The 25,269-nt window shown below is 48.5% G+C and overlaps 1 protein-coding gene across 6 annotated transcripts in view; it reads left to right on the top strand.

The window, feature by feature from the left end:
- ZNF740 (zinc finger protein 740) overlaps positions 1 to 25,269 on the top strand; it is a 245,280-nt gene that overhangs the window by 116,605 nt on the left and 103,406 nt on the right. For all 6 annotated transcript variants that reach the window (XM_086965545.1, XM_086965535.1, XM_086965562.1 and 3 more), the window contains one exon: positions 24,878 to 25,001. In XM_086965545.1, the coding sequence (XP_086821671.1) occupies positions 24,878 to 25,001 (124 nt within the window). The remainder of the gene's footprint in view (positions 1 to 24,877; positions 25,002 to 25,269) is intronic.

Below are 25,269 nucleotides of genomic sequence, written 5' to 3'. Positions count from 1 at the left end.
ATGGTATTAGGCTACAGAGTTGTACTTAAGCTCAAATAAGCCATGCTCCTGACTAAGCCAGTAACGTCGCATGGGTGACCACTTTTCAATTATCCTTTGTTTTATTTTTCTAGAATGACAAAGGCATATTTCACATCATTACCCCTTCCTGGACCTCGATCATTAACACTTCCCTAGCCACCGGCTGTGTCCCTTCCTCCCTACAACTGGGCCAAATCACCCCCATTCTCAAAAACCCTACTGCCGACCCTAATGACCTCAACAACCTCCGTCCTATTTCCAATCTTCCCCTTCTCTCGAAAGCCCTGGAAAAATGTGTCCTTCAGCTTGACAGTCGCATTGAACTTTTTAACTTACTTGACCCCCTCCAATCAGGCTTCAGGAAAGGTTGCAGCACTGAAACCGCCATGCTTAACATTGTGGATGACATTCACCACTCCCTCGACAATGGCGAATCTGGCCTATTGATCCTCCTCGATCTCTCCGCTGCGTTCGATACCGTTAACCATTCTGTTCTACTCAAAGTCCTTAGAGAACGATTCGGCCTTAATGGTATGACTCATAATTGGTTTGTCTCATACCTGCTACACCGTGCTCAACAAATTAAAATCCAAAACTGCTTATCTAACCCCTCCCCCACTTCTCTAGGGGTTCCGCAAGGATCCATTCTCTCTCCCTCTCTCTTTAACTTCTTTATGGAACCCCTCACCCTCGTTCTCAAACAAGCCGGGATCAACTACCATCTCTACGCTGACGATACTCAACTCTACCATAAGATAAAAACCCATGCTGACATCCTCCACCTCAACAACACCCTCATCAAAATTCAAGCCTGGTTCCACTCGAACCACCTCAAACTTAACCCTAAAAAAACTGAAATTATTCTTTTCTCCCCAAAAAACAAGCTCCCCATTCAAAATTGGATCACAGACCTTAATGCCCTCAACTGCCCCTTGTCCCTAGCCACCTCAGTCAAATCCTTGGGCAACTCCCTTGACAACCGCCTATCTCACAACGTACACATCAAAAACTCTGCCAAAGGAACCCTCCTTACCCTCCGTAACCTTAAGAGATGTAAGCCCTTCATCCCAATTGATGATTTTAAACTAGCAGTTCAATCTCTTGTTCTATCGCGCATTGATTACGGCAATGCCATCCTCACTGGAATTCCCAAAACACACCTGGCACCTCTAAAATCAGTGCTCAACCTCGCGGCCAGGCTTATCACAGACTGCAAACGATTTGACCAGATCTCTCCTGCCCTCAAAACCCTCAAATGGCTCCCCATAGAAGGCAGATCCACTTATAAAACCGCCTGCATTACGCACAAAATCCTCCACCAAAACACTCCCACATACCTTGCTATCAAATTGACCAAAGCAGGCTGCACGCGATCCCTGAGAAGCTCTGACACCCTCCTACTTATCCCCCCCCCCTTCAGAAAAAGAATTCCACTCAGTCACGCTCCTTTTCAGGCAATGCCCCTCTTATTTGGAATGCCCTCCCACCAGACCTCCGTTGCAACCCGTCCTACCCCAGCTTCAAAAAAGAACTCAAACTTCTTCTCCTTAATAAATGCAGGGGCTTCTAACTACCTCCCGAGTGGCCTCACCTTCCTCAGCATCCCCCCTCCCAGCTGCTCCGCCTACGGCTAGTGAACTTCCTCCTGCCCCCACTCTCCTTCCCTTCCCCTTCAATCTTATCACCTTCCTTCCCCTCCTTGCCTCTCCTTTACCTCCCGTTTCTTACTACACCTTATGAACTTCAGTTTTTCTTTCACAGTTTTGGTCCTTCTTGCTCCTAGGTATATTTTATCGAACCTCCCCACCAAACTGCGACCTCTATATTTGATATCTTATGGTGTTTAGCAATTGTTTTTTTAAGTTTCATCTAGTGTAACCTTTATCCTATGTGGACTGCTTATTTTTGAATCAACTTTCTGTACTTATTCACACTGTACCTGTATTTAAACACCTTTGTTACAATTGTAAAGCGCTCTGATACCTCTGGGTCCAGCCAGCGCTATATAAAGCCTCTAAAATAAATAAAAATAAAATAACAGTGAGCTTTAATATGTGTGAAAGATACCCCTTTTCTCAGGGGTCTGAAAAGGGACATTGCTAGCGTCAGCTTTAAGAAACTGTTGGCACCCACCATGTCTCCCTCGTGTGTACATTCTCGCAGTCTCTCCACGTTTGCAATCAATAGTGTCTAAAGTGAATTTCGTGGTTCCATGCTCCTTCCACATCTCCCCCATTTCAGAGGGTCCCCTCTTTTCTTGTGGCTCACCCTTTGCGCTGAATTCTATGTCTTGACAGGTGCCTATTCCTTTCCATCTCACAGCTTCCACTACCCTCAAATTTCCAGTGGTGGTGTCTTTTTCTGAAATGTAATTGATGTCTAACACCTCTGAGATTGTCACACTAGAGCTGTCCCAGAAGTCTGACATTGAATTTAGAAAGCAAGCATTGTCTCTTCACCCCTTTTATGCTTGTGGTGTGACAGATGCGGAGTCTATCCTTGGAAAACTTTGGTTCCCAGATTGGAGAACTCTTGGCAGAGAGATCAAAGCATCATCTTGAACAGAATCTCCCTGTCCCAACGAGATAGAGGAAGTTTGTTCCAGTGTTGAGTGTCTTCAATAAAAATATGGCAGTTATCTGTCCAGGCTACTTTCCTGGAGCTCAGCCTTGTTTACTTTCTTTGAGCCACCACCCTTATATACTTTCTTTGAGCCCAGCCTTGTGTTTTTTAGTCACAGAGCCCAGATATTTGAATTCTCCTTTAAGAACCTAAATGGTTGCAGGTAGGATGTGGCCCCAGCGTCCATTCCTGCAACATGATCAGAACTGACTTCATCCAGTTGGCCTGAATTTGGTGATCCTTCAAATTCCATAAAGAAGTACAGAGATTGTGTCTAAGGCTCAGCCACATACATGTGAATATTGCCTCCATGGTGCAATATTCTGAATTTCCAGTCCTAGTTCCATTTATAACCATTAGTTAGATGCTCAGTACATGTTCAAACGGCTAGATGCTACCTGGACACAGCAAAAAAATCTGGGATTGAACACCCATGCCCATTCCCCTTCCTAGCTGAAAGGTCCAGGTTAATACTTTTCACTGTATTTCTTGCAATCGTGTTGTCAAATAACAGTTGTATCAAAGTGATATTTTGCAAGCCTTAATTTTCAACCTCAAGAACTTTAAAAACAAAGTGGCTCATCAAAGAGTCCACCTTTTGAGTGCGTTTGATAGAGCCCATAGTCATACTATTCTTACTCTCTGTCCTATTCACCTTGTTGTAAAGCCACTGATGTTTATCTTGGTGGACCTGTTCTGAATGAAGACAGATTAGCCCCGGTATATTGGATCTCCCACTTCAGTTTAGCAGTACCTTGACTATGGCAAGCAGGAAATTAATGGGGTGCTATGGCATACACTGTTCCTTGGTTTACTCTTTACTTTTACAAATATAGGTAGTAGTAGCTTTAAGGTTCTCTTTGTATCCTGACTAAACAAAACACTGTCATTAGGGCTTACGTAATTCGAAATTGCAGGTCCAACAAAACAAACAAAATTGATGGTCAAAATATCACTAAATTTGTCATTTTGTGACTGGCAGCCACAGTGAAATAGTATATTCCAGATGCACAGCCGTGCTCTGGTTCGCTGGCATTCTGTAAACATCAGAGCATAAAGACAGATGAGTAGCAGTTTTTTTCATGATCAGTTGTGATCTGCCATTCTTTTATGATCAGTAGTGGGACAACCACATTTTGGAAAATACATTGGAATGCCAAGCTTAAACAGTGAGACATTATAAGCATTTAATATATTGCTGAAGGGAACGTCTAAGTTAGAGCACTGCAGAAGTTCTGATTCTAATACGTTGAGATGCAAGCAATACATTCTGTAGATTAGAAATTACAGTTTATATTTTTAAGTAACTGCAAATAAACTTGACCTGACTTGAGTATTTTAAAAAAAGCAAAATAAAAAGCTCTGGACGCTAGCAAAGCTTTTGATTCGCGCCCTGGCTTTCTTTTTTAAACAGAAAATACTTTTGGTGCTTGTCCCAGTATCATTTTCTCCCACTGTGCCTTGAATGAGACATTAGAGCTCAATGCACTGCAGAGGTAGTATGGTGGATAACAATGTCTAGTCCACTGCAATAATGAGAATCAGGGCAAATTTGAATGAAGGGTAAGCTGTTTCTGTTTCTTAATGCAGCAGGAGTGTTTGATGAATTATACTGATAAAATCTCCAATATAAAATATTGAAGACTGAATTTGATTCATTGTGGTATTATCTGAACATCCCAACATGGATGCTATTCTTGTGAGAGCCTGTATTCCATCAGGGTCTTGTGGCAACTGTGACCAACAGTTTGATGTCTTCAAGACAGTTACTTCTGGGTGGTGTTGTTATCATTCTCCAGTATTGGATCTTACATAGATTCACATTCTTAAATCATCCCCGTTGTCGTAGTGGAAGTCCCACGGTATACATATAAAAGCAGTAGATAAAATTACCATAGGCTACAATGCAAGGAAGAGTCAGTGCCATAGCCTTCCCATTTCGTTTTGTAAAAAGAACCAAACTTGAGTAGTAGTTAGACGACCGCACCCTCTAGAACAAAATCCCAAGAGAGGCTAGGTTCCTCAGATTTTCCTACCGCAGATAGTGTGAAAGGAAGTCTCCCTGAGCTCTGCTCAGTTTTCTCTTGTTCATCCGGTTATCCAGTATTATGGGTGTCTTTCATAGATTCACATGCCTGAATCTTTCCCCGTCGTCGAGACGGGAGTCTCCAGTATATAGAAAAGTAATGTCCTATGGACATATATAGAGAACAGTAGGCCTAAGGGCCTCACCTTAGTAGCCTATCTGTGTCCTTATGTAAAAAGGACCAAACTCAAGAAGAGAGCCAATCCGCTAACACCTCCCTCTAGAACCTTCCTGTCAGGTGCCTCAGTCTCTCAGATTTTCTACCGCACGTTGTGCTAGGGAGTCTCCACCTGAGTTCTCCTCAGGTTTACTTGTTTTCAGCTACTTTCTTCACAAATTTGGATTACTTTCATCAAAATCTGACTATGGCTGACCCTCAGAAGAGGGGTCTCTTCAGGGCTTGTGCTTCTTGTAATAAGAAGAGATTACATATTAATGATCAGCACAAGACATGTCTACACTGTCTGTATCCGGACCATTCGCCAAAGGAATGAAAAATTTGTAGAACGTTTTCTACAAAAAAGCTTAAGGACAGAGACGGACGACTTTTAATCTGGCTGAGCAAACTTAAGACCAGAGACAACTTGGAGTGTTCAGAGGATGGTGAGATTGCTTCTGTCTCCTCTAAATTATCCTTGAAGAGGCCAAGGGTTGCTTCCCCTAGCCCTACAGACGCTCCTCCTAAAAAGACTGCTAAAAAGTCTTCAGAGGCTAGATCTTCAGCGTCTGACAAGGAAGTTCCTGCCTTCAGGAAACTAGCGTCGTCATCGACGACGACCTCGTCGACGCTATCGTCAGCACAAAAGAAGGCTGTGTCTCCTGTCCACGTTTCCACTTCGACGGCGTCGTCGGCGTCTTCATAGTCGACGGCGACTACTCCATCGTCGACTGCGGGTAAGCCTGTGTCGTCGATTATTCTCATTAAAAACCAGTCGTCGACGCTTAAAATCTCGTCGATGACATCTTCGACGACGCCAAGGACGTCGACACCTTTGCCGTCGACGAAGATTCTCTCGTCAACGGGTGTGCCGGCGATTAAGGCATCGACGAAGGTCGCATCGGTGAAGTTATCGTCGACGAGGGCGCCGACGACGACATCGTCTACAAGACTGTGGAAGCAGTCTGAGATGGTTCCACCCTCGACGGGAAGTATGCCTACTATGCCGTCTGCCGCCGTCGGTTCCGGCGTTGACAGATGAGGATGGTCTACAACAAACCTCTCAAAGGGTAAAGACCGTAAAAAAGGCGCTTACACCAGACTTTTTTTTTTTTTTTGGTGTTCAAATCTGCTTTATTGATAAGAGTACATTAGGATACACAGCTTGAGGTGCCCACAACCCGGAGGCCGGCAGCAATAGTGGAGCAACATTACACAGCCTAGTAGCCGGCATCCCGGGGGCTCGGCGGCACATCACAGAAATAAATATTGTCACATCATCGTCCGGTGGAGCAGGCCAAGGAAGGATGTGCTGCAGTCGAACAGGTTTTGTGTGAGCGAGAAGAGAATCCCACTCTTATTTTTTGTAACAATTAAAACAAGAACCAAGAAAAAAGAAAAAAAAAAGGAAACCCCCAACTTCTCAACGAGGTTACGTGTAAACGGTGGTGCATTACCGTGCAACAATAATGTATGGTAGTGGTGTAGCGTGGTGGCCCTGCCAGGTGCCAGTGCGCGGGGTGGTGCATGTCCCAGGCTCAGATTTCTAGGTTAGCGGCAGTTCGTGGGGCGACAGCGCAGAGCTTCTAGTGGTATGCAGGACAGTACTCTCCGGATGGAGGGGGGACCCTCGTCAACGCGTCTGGGGGGGAATATAGGCATAGGAAGGGGGGCGAGGGGGGCAGTGCCGTGGAGACTAGGGCCACACACTCTACGATGGAGACAGCAGGGGCACAGAGGTCCCTCAAGTGGAGGAGAGCAGCATGCGTCTTCCATAGCCAGGCAGCAAACAGGTAGTCAAAAGTGTTATTGTGATTGGGATATGGTGGGCTCATCGCCCGATAGTGTATCATCGTCCGAACGTTTCAGCAGGTAGTGTACCAGCGGGTCCCAAATGTTCCTAGGTCTACTCGTGAGAGGCAATAATTCAGAAAAGGTGGTGTGTTGGTCCTGGCAATATGTTAAGTCAGTTAGCCAATCTTTGAACTTGGGCGCTCTGCCTCTGCCCCAGCGGCAAGCGACACGTCGCTTGGCCAGGAGGAATGCTATGTCGGCGAATTTTCTGCATCCCTTAGATATGTGCTTTGTGTATCCAAGGATGGCCACCAGAGGGTCCGCAGGAATCTCCTCATCCACCATCTGCGCAACAGCCTCAATGACCTGTCGCCAGTAGTCAGCAACCCGGGGGCAGGACCATGCCAAGTGGAGAAAGTCGGCATGTTCTGCTCGACACCGTTCACAGCGGTCACTATCGGCCAGCCCGAATCTGTATTTCCGGACCGGTGTGTAGTAAACCCTCTGCAGGTATTTATAATGTATTATTTTCAACCTGCAGCTGGCAGAGATGCGGGAAGTCAATGTACAGCAGTATTTCCATTGGTCGTCCGAGACCTCGGTGTCAAGTTCCGCTGACCAGCGCAGTCGGGCAGCAGAGACCGGCAGGGGAGCAGCTCCGCGATATTGGCGGTAGAGCCCAGAGACCAAATGGGCCCCATCTTGTGATTCCAAGAGGTGGTGTAGCGGTGGTAAGGTCGCAGGTTCAGCAGGGTAATCTGGAAGAATGTCCCGCATCCCCGCGCGCAGACGAATATAGTAAAAGAGTTCAAGGGGCGTGTGGGCTTGCGTTTTGAAAAAAAGGTCCGCTGTTTTGAAAAGTCCGTTGTGGAACAGATCACCCCAATAGGTGATATGGAGTTTGTTACAGAGCTGTCGAAACCCCAGTTCCGATAGCAAGGCAAGTTTTGGGTGATAGGCTAGAGGAAGTTTAGGGGAGTAGGGCAGCGCGCAGATGAGCCGCCGGACGATGCGTCGCCACGCGTCTAGCGTGCAGGAGACCGAGGTATTCGCTGTAGAGATGGAAGTCTCGGGACAGTGTATCAGGCCGTTCAATGGGAGAGGGTGTGCTATCCAATCTTCCACTGCTATGTGAGGCATGAAGGGGGTAGGAGCCATCCAGTGGTAGGCAAAATGCGCTTGTGCGCACAGGTAGTACGCTTCGAAATCAGGGATGTCGAAGCCGCCTTGGTCATAGGGAAGGGTCAACGTGGACCACTTTAGTCGGGGAGATTTGCCACCCCAAAAGAGTCTGCGCAGTTCGGCGCGGAGTGTCCTGAAGAAAAAAGCGCCAGGGTAGTAAGGGATATTTAGGAAAAAGTACAGAAAGCGGGGCAATATCACCATCTTTATGAGGGAGGCCCTGCCAGCCATGGAGAGTGGCAACGTGATCCACCTGTCGACGGAGGCGGCCAATTTGGTTATGGCCACTCCATAATTGGAGCGAAGTGTCTCATCTTTATCCCGTGCCACACGGATCCCCAAGTAGCGAAGATCATCTCGGCACCACACGGGTAATCTAGTGGGAAATCACTTACCGCATCCGTAAGGGGAAAAAATTGTGATTTTGACCAGTTAATATGAACACCTGATAGCCCTCCGAAAAGGACGAACTCACGGAGTAGGGGGTTAAGGTGTAGTTCCGGGAACTTGACATATAGTGTGATGTCGTCCGCATAGAGGGACACATCGATTTGCCGCTGCAAGCATTGAATCGCTCCCTCTCGGTGTAATTGGCGCAAGCGACATGCTAGTGGTTCGACCGCAATAGCAAACAATAGGGGTGAGAGCGGGCACCCCTGGCGGGTGCCTCTCGTGAGGCTGATGGGTGACGATAGCTTCCCATTTATCAGTACTCTCGCCGTGGGGTCCGTGTAGAGGAGGCGCACCCAGGCCAAGAACAGTTTAGGGAACCCCATGCGTTCCAGGACCGAGAAGAGGTAGGGCCATTCGACAGAGTCGAATGCCTTGGTGGCGTCGAGGAAAACAGCCGCCACTGGGACATCAGGATGGACCGAGCGAAGTAGAGAAAAAAGGGTGCGGAGATTATGGGAAGTGGATCTACCTGCCACGAAGCCAGATTGGTCGGGCAGGACGATTCTAGTCATGAGCAGAGAGAGTCTCGTAGCTAGAACCTTGGCAAGAATCTTCACATCACAGTTTAGAAGGGAGAGCGGACGGTAAGAGTCACAGGAAGTAGGGTCCTTGCCAGGTTTCAGAAGAGAGGTGATAACCACTTCGCGCATAGATCGGGGTAATACCCCATCAGCTAATGATTCAGTGAAGACTTCGCTAAGCACGGGTGCCATAATATCAATATAAGCTTTGTAGAATTCGGCTGGGATGCCATCAAGCCCTGGGGCCTTCCCATTCTGGAGGGACATAATGGCCTCGCGAACCTCCTCGAGCTCGAAAGGCGCAGCAAGGAACTCCCTATCGCCATCACTGAGCCAGCACAGTGCTACGTCGTTCATATAGTCAGCGTATGGAGTATCCGCCTCTGCCTTGGAAGTATATAGTGTTGAATAGTGCGCCGTGAATGCAGTCAGTATCTCATCCGATTCTCTAGTGACAGTGCCAGTCTCATCAGTAAGCTCTAATCTGGTGTTGCATTCTCGTGGCGTGCGCGTGAGTGAGGCCAGTACCTTACCAGGCCTATCCCCCTCACAGTACTTCCGGGCCACCCAGTGTTTGCCCCGGTATTTCGCCTCCCTGGCAGCCTCCTCCTCATACTTGGATAGTGTGTCCCTAAAGGCTATCTGTAGGTGTGGGTCATCCCCTGCCAGCATTTGGAGCTCTAGTGTTCGCAGCTCTCTTTCCAATGTGGTAATGGTACGTAGAATATCCCGCAGGACCCCATGGCTCTTAGAAATGCAGAAGCCCCTTATAGTGACCTTGAAAGCCTCCCATATGTGTTCCACTGATTCCACTGAGCCCTTGTTTCTAGGGAAGAAGTCCCTGATCTCCTCACCCAACTCCGTGTGAAAAAGCTCATCAAGAAGCGTATCTGGGCTCAGCCTCCATTGCGGTCTTGGATTGTCCCACCCAGGAGTACGGAACTGCATTCTAACAGGGCTGTGATCTGAATAGGTTCTGGGCAAATGGTCAACTTCTAACAGTTCCCTAGTGATGCCCCGGGTTACCAAAAAGTAATCCAAGCGCGCCCATGTCCCGGTGTGATATGTAAAGTGCGTGCCCTCCCGTCCGTGGGGATGTAGCTGTCGCCAGGCGTCAAACAGTCCACCCTCCTCCACCACTCCCTCCAAAACTTCTCTAGCTCGGGGCTTGTAGGAATTAACACCATCTGCCCTATCTAGTGAGGGCACCAGGGCCAGATTAAAATCACCACCCCAGATGACATGTCGTGCCCCAATTGAAACAATTTTGCCCCACAGTGTGGAAGAAAAAAACAGGTGAGTCAATATTCGGTGCATACATTGAGACAAATAGATAGGTGTCATGTCCCACCCTCCCCCACAACAAAACATATCTTCCCTCTCTGTCCGCTTCCTCCCCAATGAGGTGGAAAGGTACACCACGGGCGACAAGAATCGCCACACCTCTGGCATAAGACGAATAGGAGGAAAATGCGCGGGTCCCTGCCCATTTCAGTCCAAACGGGGCGTTCCTGCGCACGGGCATGTGTGTCTCTTGCAGCATAGCTACTTGTATATGATGTCTATTCAAGTAGGCAATAACATTCCTGCATTTCCGAGCATCGTTCAACCCCCGAACATTCCATGAAAGACATGTCAATCGCGCAGTCGAGTTCACAGCAGCCATGAGCACAGTGACAGTAAAGAAGTAGGCGCCCAATTGGGCCAAAGCATGAATCCACACTCGCACCCGAAGTGCCAAGTCCCACACCAGATCAGTATATATATACACAGATTATGCAATGGTAACCTCACGAAGTCCAATCCCCCCCCCACCCACCCCAGCATCCCAAACATGCCAGCAGCCATGAAACCCCCAAAAACCGGGCAATATCACCATCTTTATGAGGGAGGCCCTGCCAGCCATGGAGAGTGGCAACGTGATCCACCTGTCGACGGAGGCGGCCAATTTGGTTATGGCCACTCCATAATTGAAGCGAAGTGTCTCATCTTTATCCCGTGCCACACGGATCCCCAAGTAGCGAAGATCATCTCGGCACCACACCAACGGGTAATCTAGTGGGAAATCACTTACCGCATCCGTAAGGGGAAAAAATTGTGATTTTGACCAGTTAATATGAACACCTGATAGCCCTCCGAAAAGGACGAACTCACGGAGTAGGGGGTTAAGGTGTAGTTCCGGGAACTTGACATATAGTGTGATGTCGTCCGCATAGAGGGACACATCGATTTGCCGCTGCAAGCATTGAATCGCTCCCTCTCGGTGTAATTGGCGCAAGCGACATGCTAGTGGTTCGACCGCAATAGCAAACAATAGGGGTGAGAGCGGGCACCCCTGGCGGGTGCCTCTCGTGAGGCTGATGGGTGACGATAGCTTCCCATTTATCAGTACTCTCGCCGTGGGGTCCGTGTAGAGGAGGCGCACCCAGGCCAAGAACAGTTTAGGGAACCCCATGCGTTCCAGGACCGAGAAGAGGTAGGGCCATTCGACAGAGTCGAATGCCTTGGTGGCGTCGAGGAAAACAGCCGCCACTGGGACATCAGGATGGACCGAGCGAAGTAGAGAAAAAAGGGTGCGGAGATTATGGGAAGTGGATCTACCTGCCACGAAGCCAGATTGGTCGGGCAGGACGATTCTAGTCATGAGCAGAGAGAGTCTCGTAGCTAGAACCTTGGCAAGAATCTTCACATCACAGTTTAGAAGGGAGAGCGGACGGTAAGAGTCACAGGAAGTAGGGTCCTTGCCAGGTTTCAGAAGAGAGGTGATAACCACTTCGCGCATAGATCGGGGTAATACCCCATCAGCTAATGATTCAGTGAAGACTTCGCTAAGCACGGGTGCCATAATATCAATATAAGCTTTGTAGAATTCGGCTGGGATGCCATCAAGCCCTGGGGCCTTCCCATTCTGGAGGGACATAATGGCCTCGCGAACCTCCTCGAGCTCGAAAGGCGCAGCAAGGAACTCCCTATCGCCATCACTGAGCCAGCACAGTGCTACGTCGTTCATATAGTCAGCGTATGGAGTATCCGCCTCTGCCTTGGAAGTATATAGTGTTGAATAGTGCGCCGTGAATGCAGTCAGTATCTCATCCGATTCTCTAGTGACAGTGCCAGTCTCATCAGTAAGCTCTAATATGGTGTTGCATTCTCGTGGCGTGCGCGTGAGTGAGGCCAGTACCTTACCAGGCCTATCCCCCTCACAGTACTTCCGGGCCACCCAGTGTTTGCCCCGGTATTTCGCCTCCCTGGCAGCCTCCTCCTCATACTTGGATAGTGTGTCCCTAAAGGCTATCTGTAGGTGTGGGTCATCCCCTGCCAGCATTTGGAGCTCTAGTGTTCGCAGCTCTCTTTCCAATGTGGTAATGGTACGTAGAATATCCCGCAGGACCCCATGGCTCTTAGAAATGCAGAAGCCCCTTATAGTGACCTTGAAAGCCTCCCATATGTGTTCCACTGATTCCACTGAGCCCTTGTTTCTAGGGAAGAAGTCCCTGATCTCCTCACCCAACTCCGTGTGAAAAAGCTCATCAAGAAGCGTATCTGGGCTCAGCCTCCATTGCGGTCTTGGATTGTCCCACCCAGGAGTACGGAACTGCATTCTAACAGGGCTGTGATCTGAATAGGTTCTGGGCAAATGGTCAACTTCTAACAGTTCCCTAGTGATGCCCCGGGTTACCAAAAAGTAATCCAAGCGCGCCCATGTCCCGGTGTGATATGTAAAGTGCGTGCCCTCCCGTCCGTGGGGATGTAGCTGTCGCCAGGCGTCAAACAGTCCACCCTCCTCCACCACTCCCTCCAAAACTTCTCTAGCTCGGGGCTTGTAGGAATTAACACCATCTGCCCTATCTAGTGAGGGCACCAGGGCCAGATTAAAATCACCACCCCAGATGACATGTCGTGCCCCAATTGAAACAATTTTGCCCCACAGTGTGGAAGAAAAAAACAGGTGAGTCAATATTCGGTGCATACATTGAGACAAATAGATAGGTGTCATGTCCCACCCTCCCCCACAACAAAACATATCTTCCCTCTCTGTCCGCTTCCTCCCCAATGAGGTGGAAAGGTACACCACGGGCGACAAGAATCGCCACACCTCTGGCATAAGACGAATAGGAGGAAAATGCGCGGGTCCCTGCCCATTTCAGTCCAAACGGGGCGTTCCTGCGCACGGGCATGTGTGTCTCTTGCAGCATAGCTACTTGTATATGATGTCTATTCAAGTAGGCAATAACATTCCTGCATTTCCGAGCATCGTTCAACCCCCGAACATTCCATGAAAGACATGTCAATCGCGCAGTCGAGTTCACAGCAGCCATGAGCACAGTGACAGTAAAGAAGTAGGCGCCCAATTGGGCCAAAGCATGAATCCACACTCGCACCCGAAGTGCCAAGTCCCACACCAGATCAGTATATATATACACAGATTATGCAATGGTAACCTCACGAAGTCCAATCCCCCCCCCACCCACCCCAGCATCCCAAACATGCCAGCAGCCATGAAACCCCCAAAAACTGCCCCCCTCATCCCCCTCCCCCCCAACTTCAGAGTGGCAATTAGCCAAACAGACAATAGGTCAGCGGGGAATACCCAATAGGGGATCATCTGAAGGTGCGCGCTGCCACCATCCGGCCCGTAGCTCCAGTCTGTACCGCCCTCGGTGGAGGCTAGGGCCGAGAGAGCGGTCCTTGGTATACGTTACCACGGGGGGTGCGATGTCCAGTAAGTCCGATTCTCGTGTTTCTTCCCATCTCCCAAATGGTGAATCAGCGCCGACCAGCAGACAAGTACATTGTTGTCCGAGGTCGAAGTTCATAAAGGCAATTAGTCCTCTTGGCGTTCTGGAGGCAATTCATCGTTCTCTAGGTCGTCCTCAGGCGCCTGGTCGTCCCTGCGTGCTCTCCGGATGGACTTAAGGTAATCATCGGCCTTCTGCGGGTTGGTGAAGAAGCGTTGCTTGCCCTGGTGAGTAACCCTCAGCTTTGCCGGATACAAAAGTGCATAGTCTATCTGGGCTTCTCGCAGTTTCTTTTTTATTGGAAGGAACTTGCGCCACTCGGCGTGAAATCAGGATAGATGGAAAAGGTGATGCCCTCATACCTCAGCGATCTCTGTGTCCGGGCTGCTCGAAGGGCCGCATCGGGATCACGGTAATTCAGAAGCCGAGCGATTATAGGTCTCGGTGGCAGGCCAGGTTGGGGCATAGGCGCCAGCGATCGATGGGCCCTCTCCACTATGAACTGGGATGAGAAGGCTTCCTCCCCGATTGAGCCCTTGAGCAATTTCTCCACATAGAGCTCCATTCTACCTGTGGCAGTGGATTCCGGCACATTAGTAATGCGAATGTTGTTCCGGCGGCTTCGTGCTTCCAAGTCCTCATTCTTTGCCGCAATTATGCGGAGGAGGTTATCCATTCTCGCCAACTGCGTCGTGTGGGACGCGGCGGCGTCAGTGTTGTCGGAGATTCTTTGTTCCGCAGTTGTAAGGCGCTCCTCATGGCGGTCCACTTTATGGACCAAGGCGTCCAGTCGGGCCGTGACGCCGTCCACCTTCTCCACCACGGTAGCGAATCCTTGCCGCATTTCCTGTAGCAGGTTTGTAATGTCCGCAGCAGGGGCAATAGGTGGGGCAGGTTGCGGGGGCGGCTCGCTGGGACCCGGGCGCATCTGCGTCAATGTGTTGCCCTTGCGAGAATTATCAAAGCTCAGTTTAGGCTGACGAGTGTCAGGTCGCCCCATGGCAGTGCCCCTAGGCAGGTGAGGATCCAGGTAGCGTAGAAAAGGTAGTAGGAGCCAAGCGGGCGATAAGCAGCCAGCTGCGCGTCAGGAGGGCCTCAGGGTCGGAGCTCAGCAGTGTCACGCAGCATGTGCAGTGCTACCAGTAGCGCCACGTGTCCGACAAGTGTATAATGGCAGCAGCCGCCCGTGTTGCACCCAGCAGCAGTCCCAAGTACCTGTCAGGTAACGTGTGTGTCGAGGCACCGGTCTTCGTGCCGAGTCTCCGGGTCGATTCCAGGGAGCGCGCCCCACCAGCCGTTATTAGGCGCAATGCAGCTCACCGGGTACCACCGTGGAGGAATGGCAGTCAGGCCCCCCGACTGCAGCCGTCGGCGCCGCCAGCTCCGAAGGTCTCGTAGCGCCTTGTGGGCAAGCAGTGCTGTGAGCGGCGAGGGGACCCTGTGCAGATGTGGCTGCCCGGTCCCCTGGCCGTTGAAGCCGGCGGTTGAAGCCGGCGGGCAGCGTCGCGCAAATCCGGGCCCGCGGCGACACTAGGGATAGGCACGGCGGGCCGGCAAGGCCGTGGCAGCAGGCGTCTCGGTAGGAGCAGTTCGCACGCTGTGCCGGTGAGGCTGCGCCTGGTAGGAGACCAACCGCAGGATTGTAGGATCCGCTCACCCGCTCAGCTTTCACAGTGTACCGGCTCAGAGGGGTGAGGCAGGCAAGGTCTCTGTGCGGCCTGGGCGCCTCGTGGCAGGCCCCGGGGTCGCGTAGCTGCAGTAGCCGGGCGCCTTCCTCAGTGAGCTCCAGGGCAGGTGTCGGGCAGTTTTCGGGAGCCCGTATCTCCGGCTCTGAGGCTCGCAGCCGCTCCAAACTTCGGACGAGTGTAGGGAGCACCCTCCTGATGCAGGATCCGGACTTCTGGGGGTAACACGGCACCCCGTGGCGTAGGATCAGTGTAGGATCAGTGTCCAAGGAGCGGGAGCTGCAGGTCTAGGCAGCCATTCCGCAAGCGCGCCCTCTAGCGCCCCCGCGCTTACACCAGACTTAACGTCTCAGAGTAGAGTGCAAAAATTACCACCATCTTGTCTACTACAGGATGAAGGCTCAGATGAGGAACAGGACATGCAAGCTACGAGTCCATCTCACCTGGTGGTGAAGTGCCAAAGCACCGATGATGAGGTTGATGAGGTGGAAATTACTCAAGAACATACTGTTCAATCACAAGTCCAGACACAAATCACACCGATGGTATGTCTACCAGCGTCCATAGTATTAGACTTAAGGTTTTGGATCCAGGACTACAAACAACGGTTTCCAGATCAACAGAGTGACTGCGTCTACACATGCTAGACCACGCCCTTAGTGCTCCGTCAGGAAAGGGAGCCAGTACAAGATCTTCCATCATCTGACGATGAGGAGGTAGAACAAGAAGAGGGTGAGGTCCAATCCGATCACGGGGACAATGTGGACTATATAGCTTCTTCTCCAGCCTCGCCTGAACCCGCAAGCTCAGACTCACCACCTGCAGACATAGGAGGGTTCCACAATCTGGTAGAGAGAGCGGCCAAAAGGTTCCATATGACTATGGAATCTCAGGACACTTAATGTTTTCTTTATGATTTTAAGGAGCCGATTAAGAGGACAGCCAGATCCATTCCCCTTATCGAATACATATGGGAGCAGGGTCTACAAATGATGCAGACACCAGCCTCAGTATCGGCTGTTGTGCCAAGGCTGGACAAGAAGTACAAAGCCCCAACAACGGCACCAGCCTGCCTTACAGGTCACCCCAAGCCGGATTCTGTGGTCACTCAGGCGGCGCAGAAAAATTCTAGACACCCATCCTCGCAGGTGACCGCTCCACCAGACAAGGAGGGCAGGAAGCTGGACAGCATCGGAAAACGGTTCTCTACCACCTCAGCCTTGACAGTGAAAGTGGAAAACTCAATTGCACTGTTAGGACGTTATAATAGGCAGTTGTGGGCTGACATTGCTCCGTATCTATCCGAGGTTTCAGATGACACGAAAGAGGAGGTTCAATCCCTACTCAAGGAGGGTCAGACATCGGCTTCTGAACTGATCGACTGTGCTATGGATATAGCAATAACTGGTTTTAGACAGCTGGCAGGGGCAGCAGTTCTGCGAAGACAGGGGTGGCTCAAAGCTACCTCATTTCGGCAGGAGGTACAATCTAAAGTCCTCGACATGCCTCACGACGGCCAACATATTGATGAGGCCCTGCAAGCGATAAAAAAGGATACGGACACGTCAAGAGCTCTTGGCACACTTCAATTCAGGAATCAGTCCTTTCGTGGGAACAAGAGCAGAGGCCAATCCTCTTACAGAGGAAATTATCAAAACAGGTCCTCATATTCCTATAATCAAGGCCGGTCACAATTCCAGTCGCGACAGCAGCAGCAAGGTCGGCAGACCTCTTACGGAAAATCCAACTATAGAGGGAAGACCCAAAAGAAGACCACTGGCGGACGCCAATGACCTTTCCCAGCAGCCAGTCCCTCCACCATCTCATTCTTTCAAAATTGGAGGAAACCTGACCCACTACCTCCACAATTGGAAAGCAATTACAACGGACCGATGAGTGCTGCAATTGATACAATTTGGACACTCCATAGAATTCCTCCATAGAACACCTAACATTCCGCAAACAATTAAAAACCATCTTATTCAAAAATAAAATCTAACTCCATCCCTCAGTATGTCTGCTGATTTACCGGTCAAGAAGCGCAGAGATACTCCTGGCGGAGTGATTCTAGCGCTATACAAAACCACAAATAAATAAATTCAAAACAATTCCCCCGACAACCGCTCCTCGTATAATGCAACACAAGAACATGCGATTGCTTCTTCAAGAAATCTCCTCTATGTTCAAGAAAGGGGCAATAGAGCGAGTACTTCAACTACGAGAAATCTACTTTACAGCCCACTCGAGTCATTACCTTTCTCGGGGCGACATTGGATACGTAAAATGCGAAGGCATTCCCATCTCAGGAGAAGAAACACAAGCTTGTCTCTCTGGCCACATCAGTGGCTTCAAAGAAGACTTTACCGGTCCGTACCTTCAAATCACTCTTAGGGATGATGTCCTTGTGCATCCTGCTTATACCGCACTGTCGCCTCAGGATGCGTCGCTACAAGAGGCTCTGTCCAGTCAGTGGACTCAATGTCAGGATCCTTCGAGGACCGCATTGCGATCACAAAGCAAATGACCAAGGCATTGCAGTGGTGGAGGTCGCTCAAGAACCTCTCACAGGGGTTGTCGTTTCTGCTCCCTGCAGCTCCACATGTAATAACAACGGACGCTTCTTTGGGGGGTTGGGGAGCAGTTCTTCAGGAATTGCAGATCAGTGGCAAGTGGACGAACCAGGAAAAGCAGCTTCATATCAACCTCCTGGATCTGAGAGCGGTTTTCCTAGCCCTGCAGTCTTTCCTACCGCGGATCAAGAACTCCCAGTGCTCGTCAGGACCGACAACACTACGATGATGCACTACTTGAACAAACGGGGAGGAACGCGTTCGCTCACACTATCTCGCGAATCGCAGAAGATCTGGAATTGGCTTGTTCTCCACAACATCTCCTTAAAAGCGGAGTACGTCCCAGGCAAAGACAATGTCATAGCAGATGCACTGAGCAGGCAGAGGTCCCTGTCCCACGAATGGGAGCTCGACATGGAGATGGTAGCTCACATCTTTTCGGTGTGGGGAACACCGCAGATCGACTTGTTTGCGACCAGGGAGAACGCCAAATGACAAAACTTCGCAAGTTGGCATCCCCAGTCAAGGTCCCTCGGAAATGCATTTTCCATCGCATGGCGCAACGTATTTGCGTACGCATTTCCGCCATTCCCAATGATCCCAAGGATCCTCAGGAAGATGAAGGCGGAGCCTTGCACTTTGATTCGAATTGCCCCAGTCTGGCCGAGACAGCACTGGTTCACGGACCTTCATCGCCTCTCGATACAGCCGCCAATCCGTCTACGTCCGCATCCATCTCTGCTCACGATGAGCAGCAAGCAGGTTCAACATCCGGATCTGAAATCTCTCAGGTTATCGGCTTGGCTCCTGAGTACCGAGAGTTCAGCAAGCTAAGCATTCCACAGGAGTGTAAAGACGTTCTAGCCAAGGCAAGAGCGGACAGCACTAACAAGACCTATTCCCTGAAGTGGAAAAACATTTGTATATGGTGAGCGGACAATGGTCTACATCCCTTCCACACCTCTCCGGAACAAATATTACCCTATCTGCTACATCTGGCGCAGTCGGGCTTGGCCCATGCATCCATTAGAGTTCATCTGGCTGTGATTTCAAGGTTTAAAAGAACATTGAAAGGACCCTTCCTCTGGTCTAATAGATTGATAAAACAGTTCCTCAAAGGACTTTACAGATCCTTTCCTCGACCACAAATAATTCCTCCAACATGGCATCTCAATGTGGTCCTTCACCAATTGTGAAACACCCTTTTGAACCCATCCATAGGGCGGACATCAAATATATTTCGTGGAAGTTAGCACTCCTACTTGCGCTTACCTCAGCAAGGAGGGTCAGCGAATTGCAGGCTCTTTCTATACAAGACCCCTTCATGCAGTTTAAGGATGACAGAGTGGTTCTCAGAACTAGTCCTCAGTTTATTCCTAAAGTCCCGTCGGACTTCCACTTAAATGAGCCAGTGATCCTCAGGTCATTTTTCCCAAATCCCAGCTCTGCAGCCGAAAGATCTCTGCACTCGTTGGACCTTGGGAGGTGTCTGAAGTTTTATATATATTTATATACTCACCTATCTCTCTATCAGTATTACGCCTATCAAGCTTGGTGCGTACGAAAATCTGAGAGACTGAGGCTCCTGACAGGAAGGTTCTAGAGCAGAGGTCTTCAATCTGTGGGGCGCGACCCCCAGGGGGGTCGTGGAGTCCTTTGAAGGGGGTCGCAGATTCTGTTCCTGGCTTGAGCTTACCGAGGGTGCTCACGGCGAGGCCTAATTCACACCGAGGTGTGAAAAACATGAAAGCCTCATTAACAAGTAAAAGGTCTTTTAAAAGCCTGTCAAATACTCGGTGTGGCTGTGTGTGTGTGCCCCTGAAGCCGTTTCTAGCTGGGGGAGGAGGGGAAGTGGGGTGGGGGGCTGGGGGAGCAGGCTGTAGTGTAGCCTGCCCTTTGAGGTCAATGGATATTGTGCGCCTGGAGCTGTGGGTCCCGTGACACATCCCTCGCCCCCAGCAAGGAGGCACAGAGATGCCCTCCCATGATCGGGAAAGAAGGAAAAACACGCAGAAAGATACTGCCCCCCCCCCCCCCCTCCCCCCAGGCACAGAAAAGGTGGGTGAATGAATGATGGGTGGGTGGATGGATGTAAGGATGAAGGATGGATGTGTGAAAAGGTGGGTGGATGAATGATGGGTGAATGGATGGATGAAGGATGGATGTATGGATGGATAAAAGATTGCATGGATGAATGATGCATGGATGGATGTGTGAAAAGGTGGGGGGGATGAATGATGGGTGCATGGATGGATGAAAGGGTGGGTGGGTGGATAGATGAAAGGGTGGATGGATGATGGATCGATGTATGGATGGGAGGATGAATGGGTGGATGGATGTATGGATGGATGTATGGATGGATAAAAGGTTGCATGGATGAAGGATGGATGGATGGATGTGTGAAAAGGTGGGTGGATGAATGATGGGTGGATGGATGGATGGAAGGATGAAAGGGTGGATGGATGAAGGATAGATGTATGGATGTAAGGATGAAAGGTTGGATGTGTGGAGGATAGATGGATGAAGGATAGATGTATGGATGTATGGGTGGACGGATGAAGGATGGATGGATTAAAGGATGGATGGATGGAAGGATGAAAGGGTGGACGGATGAATGATGGATGGATGTATGGATGGATAAAAGGTTGCATGGATGAATGATGCATGGATGGATGTGTGAAAAGGTGGGGGATGAATGATTGGTGGATGGATGGATAAAAGGGTGGGTGGATGAAGGATGGATGTATGGATGGATAAAAGGTTGCATGGATGAATGATGGATGGATGTGTGAAAAGGTGGGTGGATGAATGATGGGTGGATGGATGGAAGGGTGGATGGGTAAAGGATGGATGTCTGGATGGAAAGATGAAAGGGTGGATGGATGAAGGATCGATGGATGGAAGGATGAAAGGATGGATGGATGTGTGAAAGTGTGGGTGGGTGGATGGATGGATGTGATAAGGTCTAACAGGCGCATTTATGATTGTCAAAAGATGATGATGAGGAGTACCAGTTTCTAGAAACTTTTGTCAGAAGGGGGTCCTTACCCCTAAAAAGGTTTTACAAGGGGGTCTCAGCATCAAAAAGTTTGAAGACCTCTGTTCTAGAGGGAGGTGTTAGCTGATTGGCTCTCTTCTGGAGTTTGGTCCTTTTTACATAAGGACACAGATAGGCTACTAAGGTGAAGCCCTTAAGCCTACTGTTCTCTATATATGTCCATAGGACATTACTTTTCTATATACCGGAGACTCCTGTCTTGATGACGGGGAAAGATTCAGGCATGTGAATCTATGAAAGACACCAATACTGGATAACTGCAGTTACAGGTAAGTAACGCATTCCATTTCTAACCAGAATGTCAGAATCTTCAAAGAAAGGTGTCTTCAAGTTGTGTGGATCATGCAGTAAGAAGAGGCTGAATGCTGAGGATCCACATAAGAGTTGTATCTACTTCCTTTACCCTCATCATAAGGTAAAAGATTGTAAAATCTGTAGAACTTAATCTACAAAAACACTCATGGACAGACTGGGTAGATTATTGATTTGGCTTCAGGTGCATAAACCTAAATTTGACGTCGTCTCTGAGGATGATGAGAGCTGTACCTCACAGACTTCTAAGGAAACATCCAAAAGGAGAGATAGATCTCTTGAATCTCCTGAGGTTTCCAAGAAAAAAATACTTTAAAAAGGTCTCATCAGGGAGATGCAGTCACCTCACAAAAAGGAAAGCTTCCATTTCCTACTGAGGAAAATAGCCACAAGAAGGAAAAGCACTCTTCTGTTAACTCTATGAAAATGTGTCTCCAAAAAGCGTGTCTCACGGACGGCGTTCTTTTCTGGATCACTGTGGATAAAAAAATCACCTTCTGGACAACCTTCTCCTACCTCGTCGACGAATAAAATCTACCTCTTCGCCGACGGCACTTCCAGTGACGATGATGGCTTTGACACCTCCGACGACCTCATCGTCGACGGCGACTCTGGCAATGACGACTACAACCTTTTCGTCGGCGTCTGTGGTTCCATCAACGAACGCGTCGACGATGATATCGTCTATGATACTGACAACAACTTCCTATGATGTCCTCATGGACGACGCAGACTCTGTTACCGTTGACAAAGCTGACAACACTTTATCCCACGCCTGGTCGTAAGTATCTGTCCACCTTATGCCTATGTACCCATCAACGACACAGTCAACAAGGCATTTTTTGCAAAATCCAGCGATTATCTCACTTTTTTTAGCGGAGTCTGATGACGATGGGATGTTTGGACCTGCTGATAGTCCTTCTCGAAGACATGTTGTTGTATAACATTTTAGGACCCTATTGTAATGTTCCCGATTCATGCCCTTATATAGGTATAAATCACCATATCCTTATATAGGCATAGATTCATAACCATATTTAGACATCGCTCATGCATTCCAAATACGGCAGGGCTACTTCCACTAGTTCTGAAAATCCACAATGATTTCTTGGAAAACTCTGCTTCAGCAGCTAGGGACTTCCCCTTGCTCGAATACTGACTTGTCCAAGAACTCATGGAGTTTTCAAAGAACTGAGACTCTTTGATGACGTTATTATGTCCACCTTTACGTCAATCTCGGGACCTTCAAGGTATAAATATGCCCACACTTGCCATAGAAAACACACGGTGGCTTGAAGCAGTTCGACTATCTACTTGCCCGACGCACCCTGCTACTACAAGTGCCGAAGGTAAGCTGAACCTCCAGCAGACGCAATGAGAAAAACGCTGACTTTTCTCCTGTCGAGAAATCCAGCTCCAGTGTTTCCAAGCTACCCTTGTGGGGTTGGGGGGAAATCGAGTCCTGAGACTGACCGTCTTCATTCTACACCAAGGTACGGAGCTGATTAGACCCTTTGAGAAATCTTAGATAGATTGTTGGCAAAAAATACTACATTTATGCTACACCTCACTTGCTCCTTCCCTCGTACTAAGCTTGGGTTAGGTACACCGGGGTAGGCGTATTTTAGACGCACCAGTCGTACCTTTTTAGCCTCTGTTATTTATGTATGTTTTTATCTATGGTCTAGGAACCATAAAATGCTCTTACGGTATTATTGTATTCTACTCTTTTTACTGTATGCATTATATTTTGCAACCAGTATTATGATTGTAGCAGTTCACTTCTTATGCTTGAGAAAGAAGACTGTTAAATAAATACCTCTTATTGAAAACGCCTGTCTCTCTACTTCTCTGTTGAAACGAAGCATGCATGAATGACTGAGTAAAATATCTATCTATTGTTTCCACAACTCTGAAGGTCAGTTTTATCTTGGGGAAACAAAGTTGTCATGTTTATGCGGTTGCCAGAAACTAAATCCGTTCTTGTGAACTCGAGAAAGTTTCTAGTGACCTCTGAGCTAGCTGGCACTCACAATTAAATCTCATATAATCGATAGAGACTTAGTAGACATAAGTCCTACGTCACATCTATAGGATATATTATTCCAATGCGCAGAGCCTTTTGGGAATATAGGAACTACACTACAATGTAAAATATCAAGAGGAAGATGATGATGAATATGAGGGTAACTACCAACAAGGATATCGCCCTCCTCACGTAAGGATTCAATATGTGGAACCAGTCAATGAGTCTATGGTCCACCTTCCTGTTACTCTTGTACAAGACCTTCAATGATTATTACATGACTATCGCAGAAAGAGCTCTTCACACCTTGGATGTCAAAAGAGCATTGCTTTACTACATTGAAAGGATACAAACTTTTCGTAAAACTTAACAACTTTTTGTGTCTTTTTCACTACCACATAAAGGTAACCCCAAATCAAAATCTGGGATAGCTAGGTGGATTGTTAAATGCATACAAATCTGTTACCGCAAAGCTAAACATACGTTATCTATTCCTCCCAAAGCCCATTGTACAAGAAAAATAGGGGCTTCAATGGCATTTTTGGGGAACATTCCCCTAGATGATATATGCAATGCAGCTACATGGTCTACACCGCACACATTCACAAAACACTATTGTGTAGATGTGCAAACTAAACAACAAGCAACTGTGGGCCAGGCTGTACTAAAAACCCTGTTTCAAACAACTGCAACAGATACTGGTGGCTGCTGCTAAAGGTGGGTACTGCTATATAATCTATGCACAGTGTGTAATCTGCAGCTCATATGCCTCGAACGGAAAATGCTACTTACCAGTGTGCATCTGTTCTTGGCATGTAGAGCTGCAGAGTTACACACGCCCACCCTCCTCCTCGGCTACCCTTGTCTGTTCCAGTATTATCTTAATTAGATGCAAATTACATGGACATCACTACTTTCTTGTAAGACTCAATCACTTCCCTAATGGCGAAAAACAATCTGGGGATGGAGGATGGAGCCGATGCCCAGCGCAGTATGATTCAAAGGAGGAGTCACCTATCCTGTGACTTCCAAAGACTTTTCTACAACAAAAACAAACTGCAAACATCCGGGCCCAACACTAGGTGGCCATCTATGCACAGTGTGTAACTCTGCAGCTCTACATGCCAAGAACAGATGCATACTGGTAAGTAGCATTTTCCATATGTTTATATAGAACGAACATAATCTATAATAATTGAAAGCATATATAGAATATAGTGGTAAAGGAAGGCAGTTCATTGTTCTCAACAAAAACAGAAACATGAGGTTAGGTTAGTTGGATAATCTAGGGTTTGTGGTGGGATCAACAGCAGTGGTTGTGGGGTGGGTCCTCCCAAGGTTAAGGCTCTCTGACCCGCAATTCTTGAATTCTGATATGAGAGTTCAGCCAGAGTGTATACTTAATAGTGTAGGAGACATTGAGGAACCTCTTCAAAGAGGCACTGGAAGTGATAATTCTAATGAAAGAAAAGGTGTATGTTCCTTGCCATTGGTGCATTCTTTGAAGAGGTTCTTGGCATTATTGATGTAAAAGAAAATAACATTAGTTTATTAACTGTGGTGCCTTTTCTGTTCACTTGCAGACATGTCTTCCTTGACCTGGTAGGATAAATTAAAGTCCGTAGAGATTAACTTTTGTCATGTGTTGCAGGTGCTGTTGATTGAAGAAAATGGGAATTTTCAGTTAAGCATACCCAAGAATTTTATTTGCGAGCATTGTTACGGAGCCTTCAGGAGTAGCTACCATCTGAAGAGGCACATCTTTATCCATACAGGTACGGCTTGGATGATGGGTGGTTTCAGTCATTCTAAGGTAAAGATACTATGTCCACTATCAAACCCCATTATCCTCCCTGGTAGAAGACGAGTTGATTGTTATGCAGATTTGTAATGCACACCATCAACTTGGAGGTATGCTGGTTGTGAACAGGCGTGAGTCTGTTCACACCTAGGACATAGTGGAACTACTTGAAACGCCAGGTCTTCCGTTTCTTGCGGAATTCCAAAAAAAGGGAGGAGGAGGCTTATATGTGTAGCTGCAGG

Source organism: Lissotriton vulgaris, chromosome 1_1, assembly GCF_964263255.1.
Source record: "Lissotriton vulgaris chromosome 1_1, aLisVul1.2, whole genome shotgun sequence".
Taxonomy (NCBI): Eukaryota; Metazoa; Chordata; class Amphibia; order Caudata; family Salamandridae; genus Lissotriton; species Lissotriton vulgaris.
The sequence above is the reverse complement of the archived record's forward strand: the minus strand, read 5'-3'. Positions and strand labels throughout refer to the sequence as shown.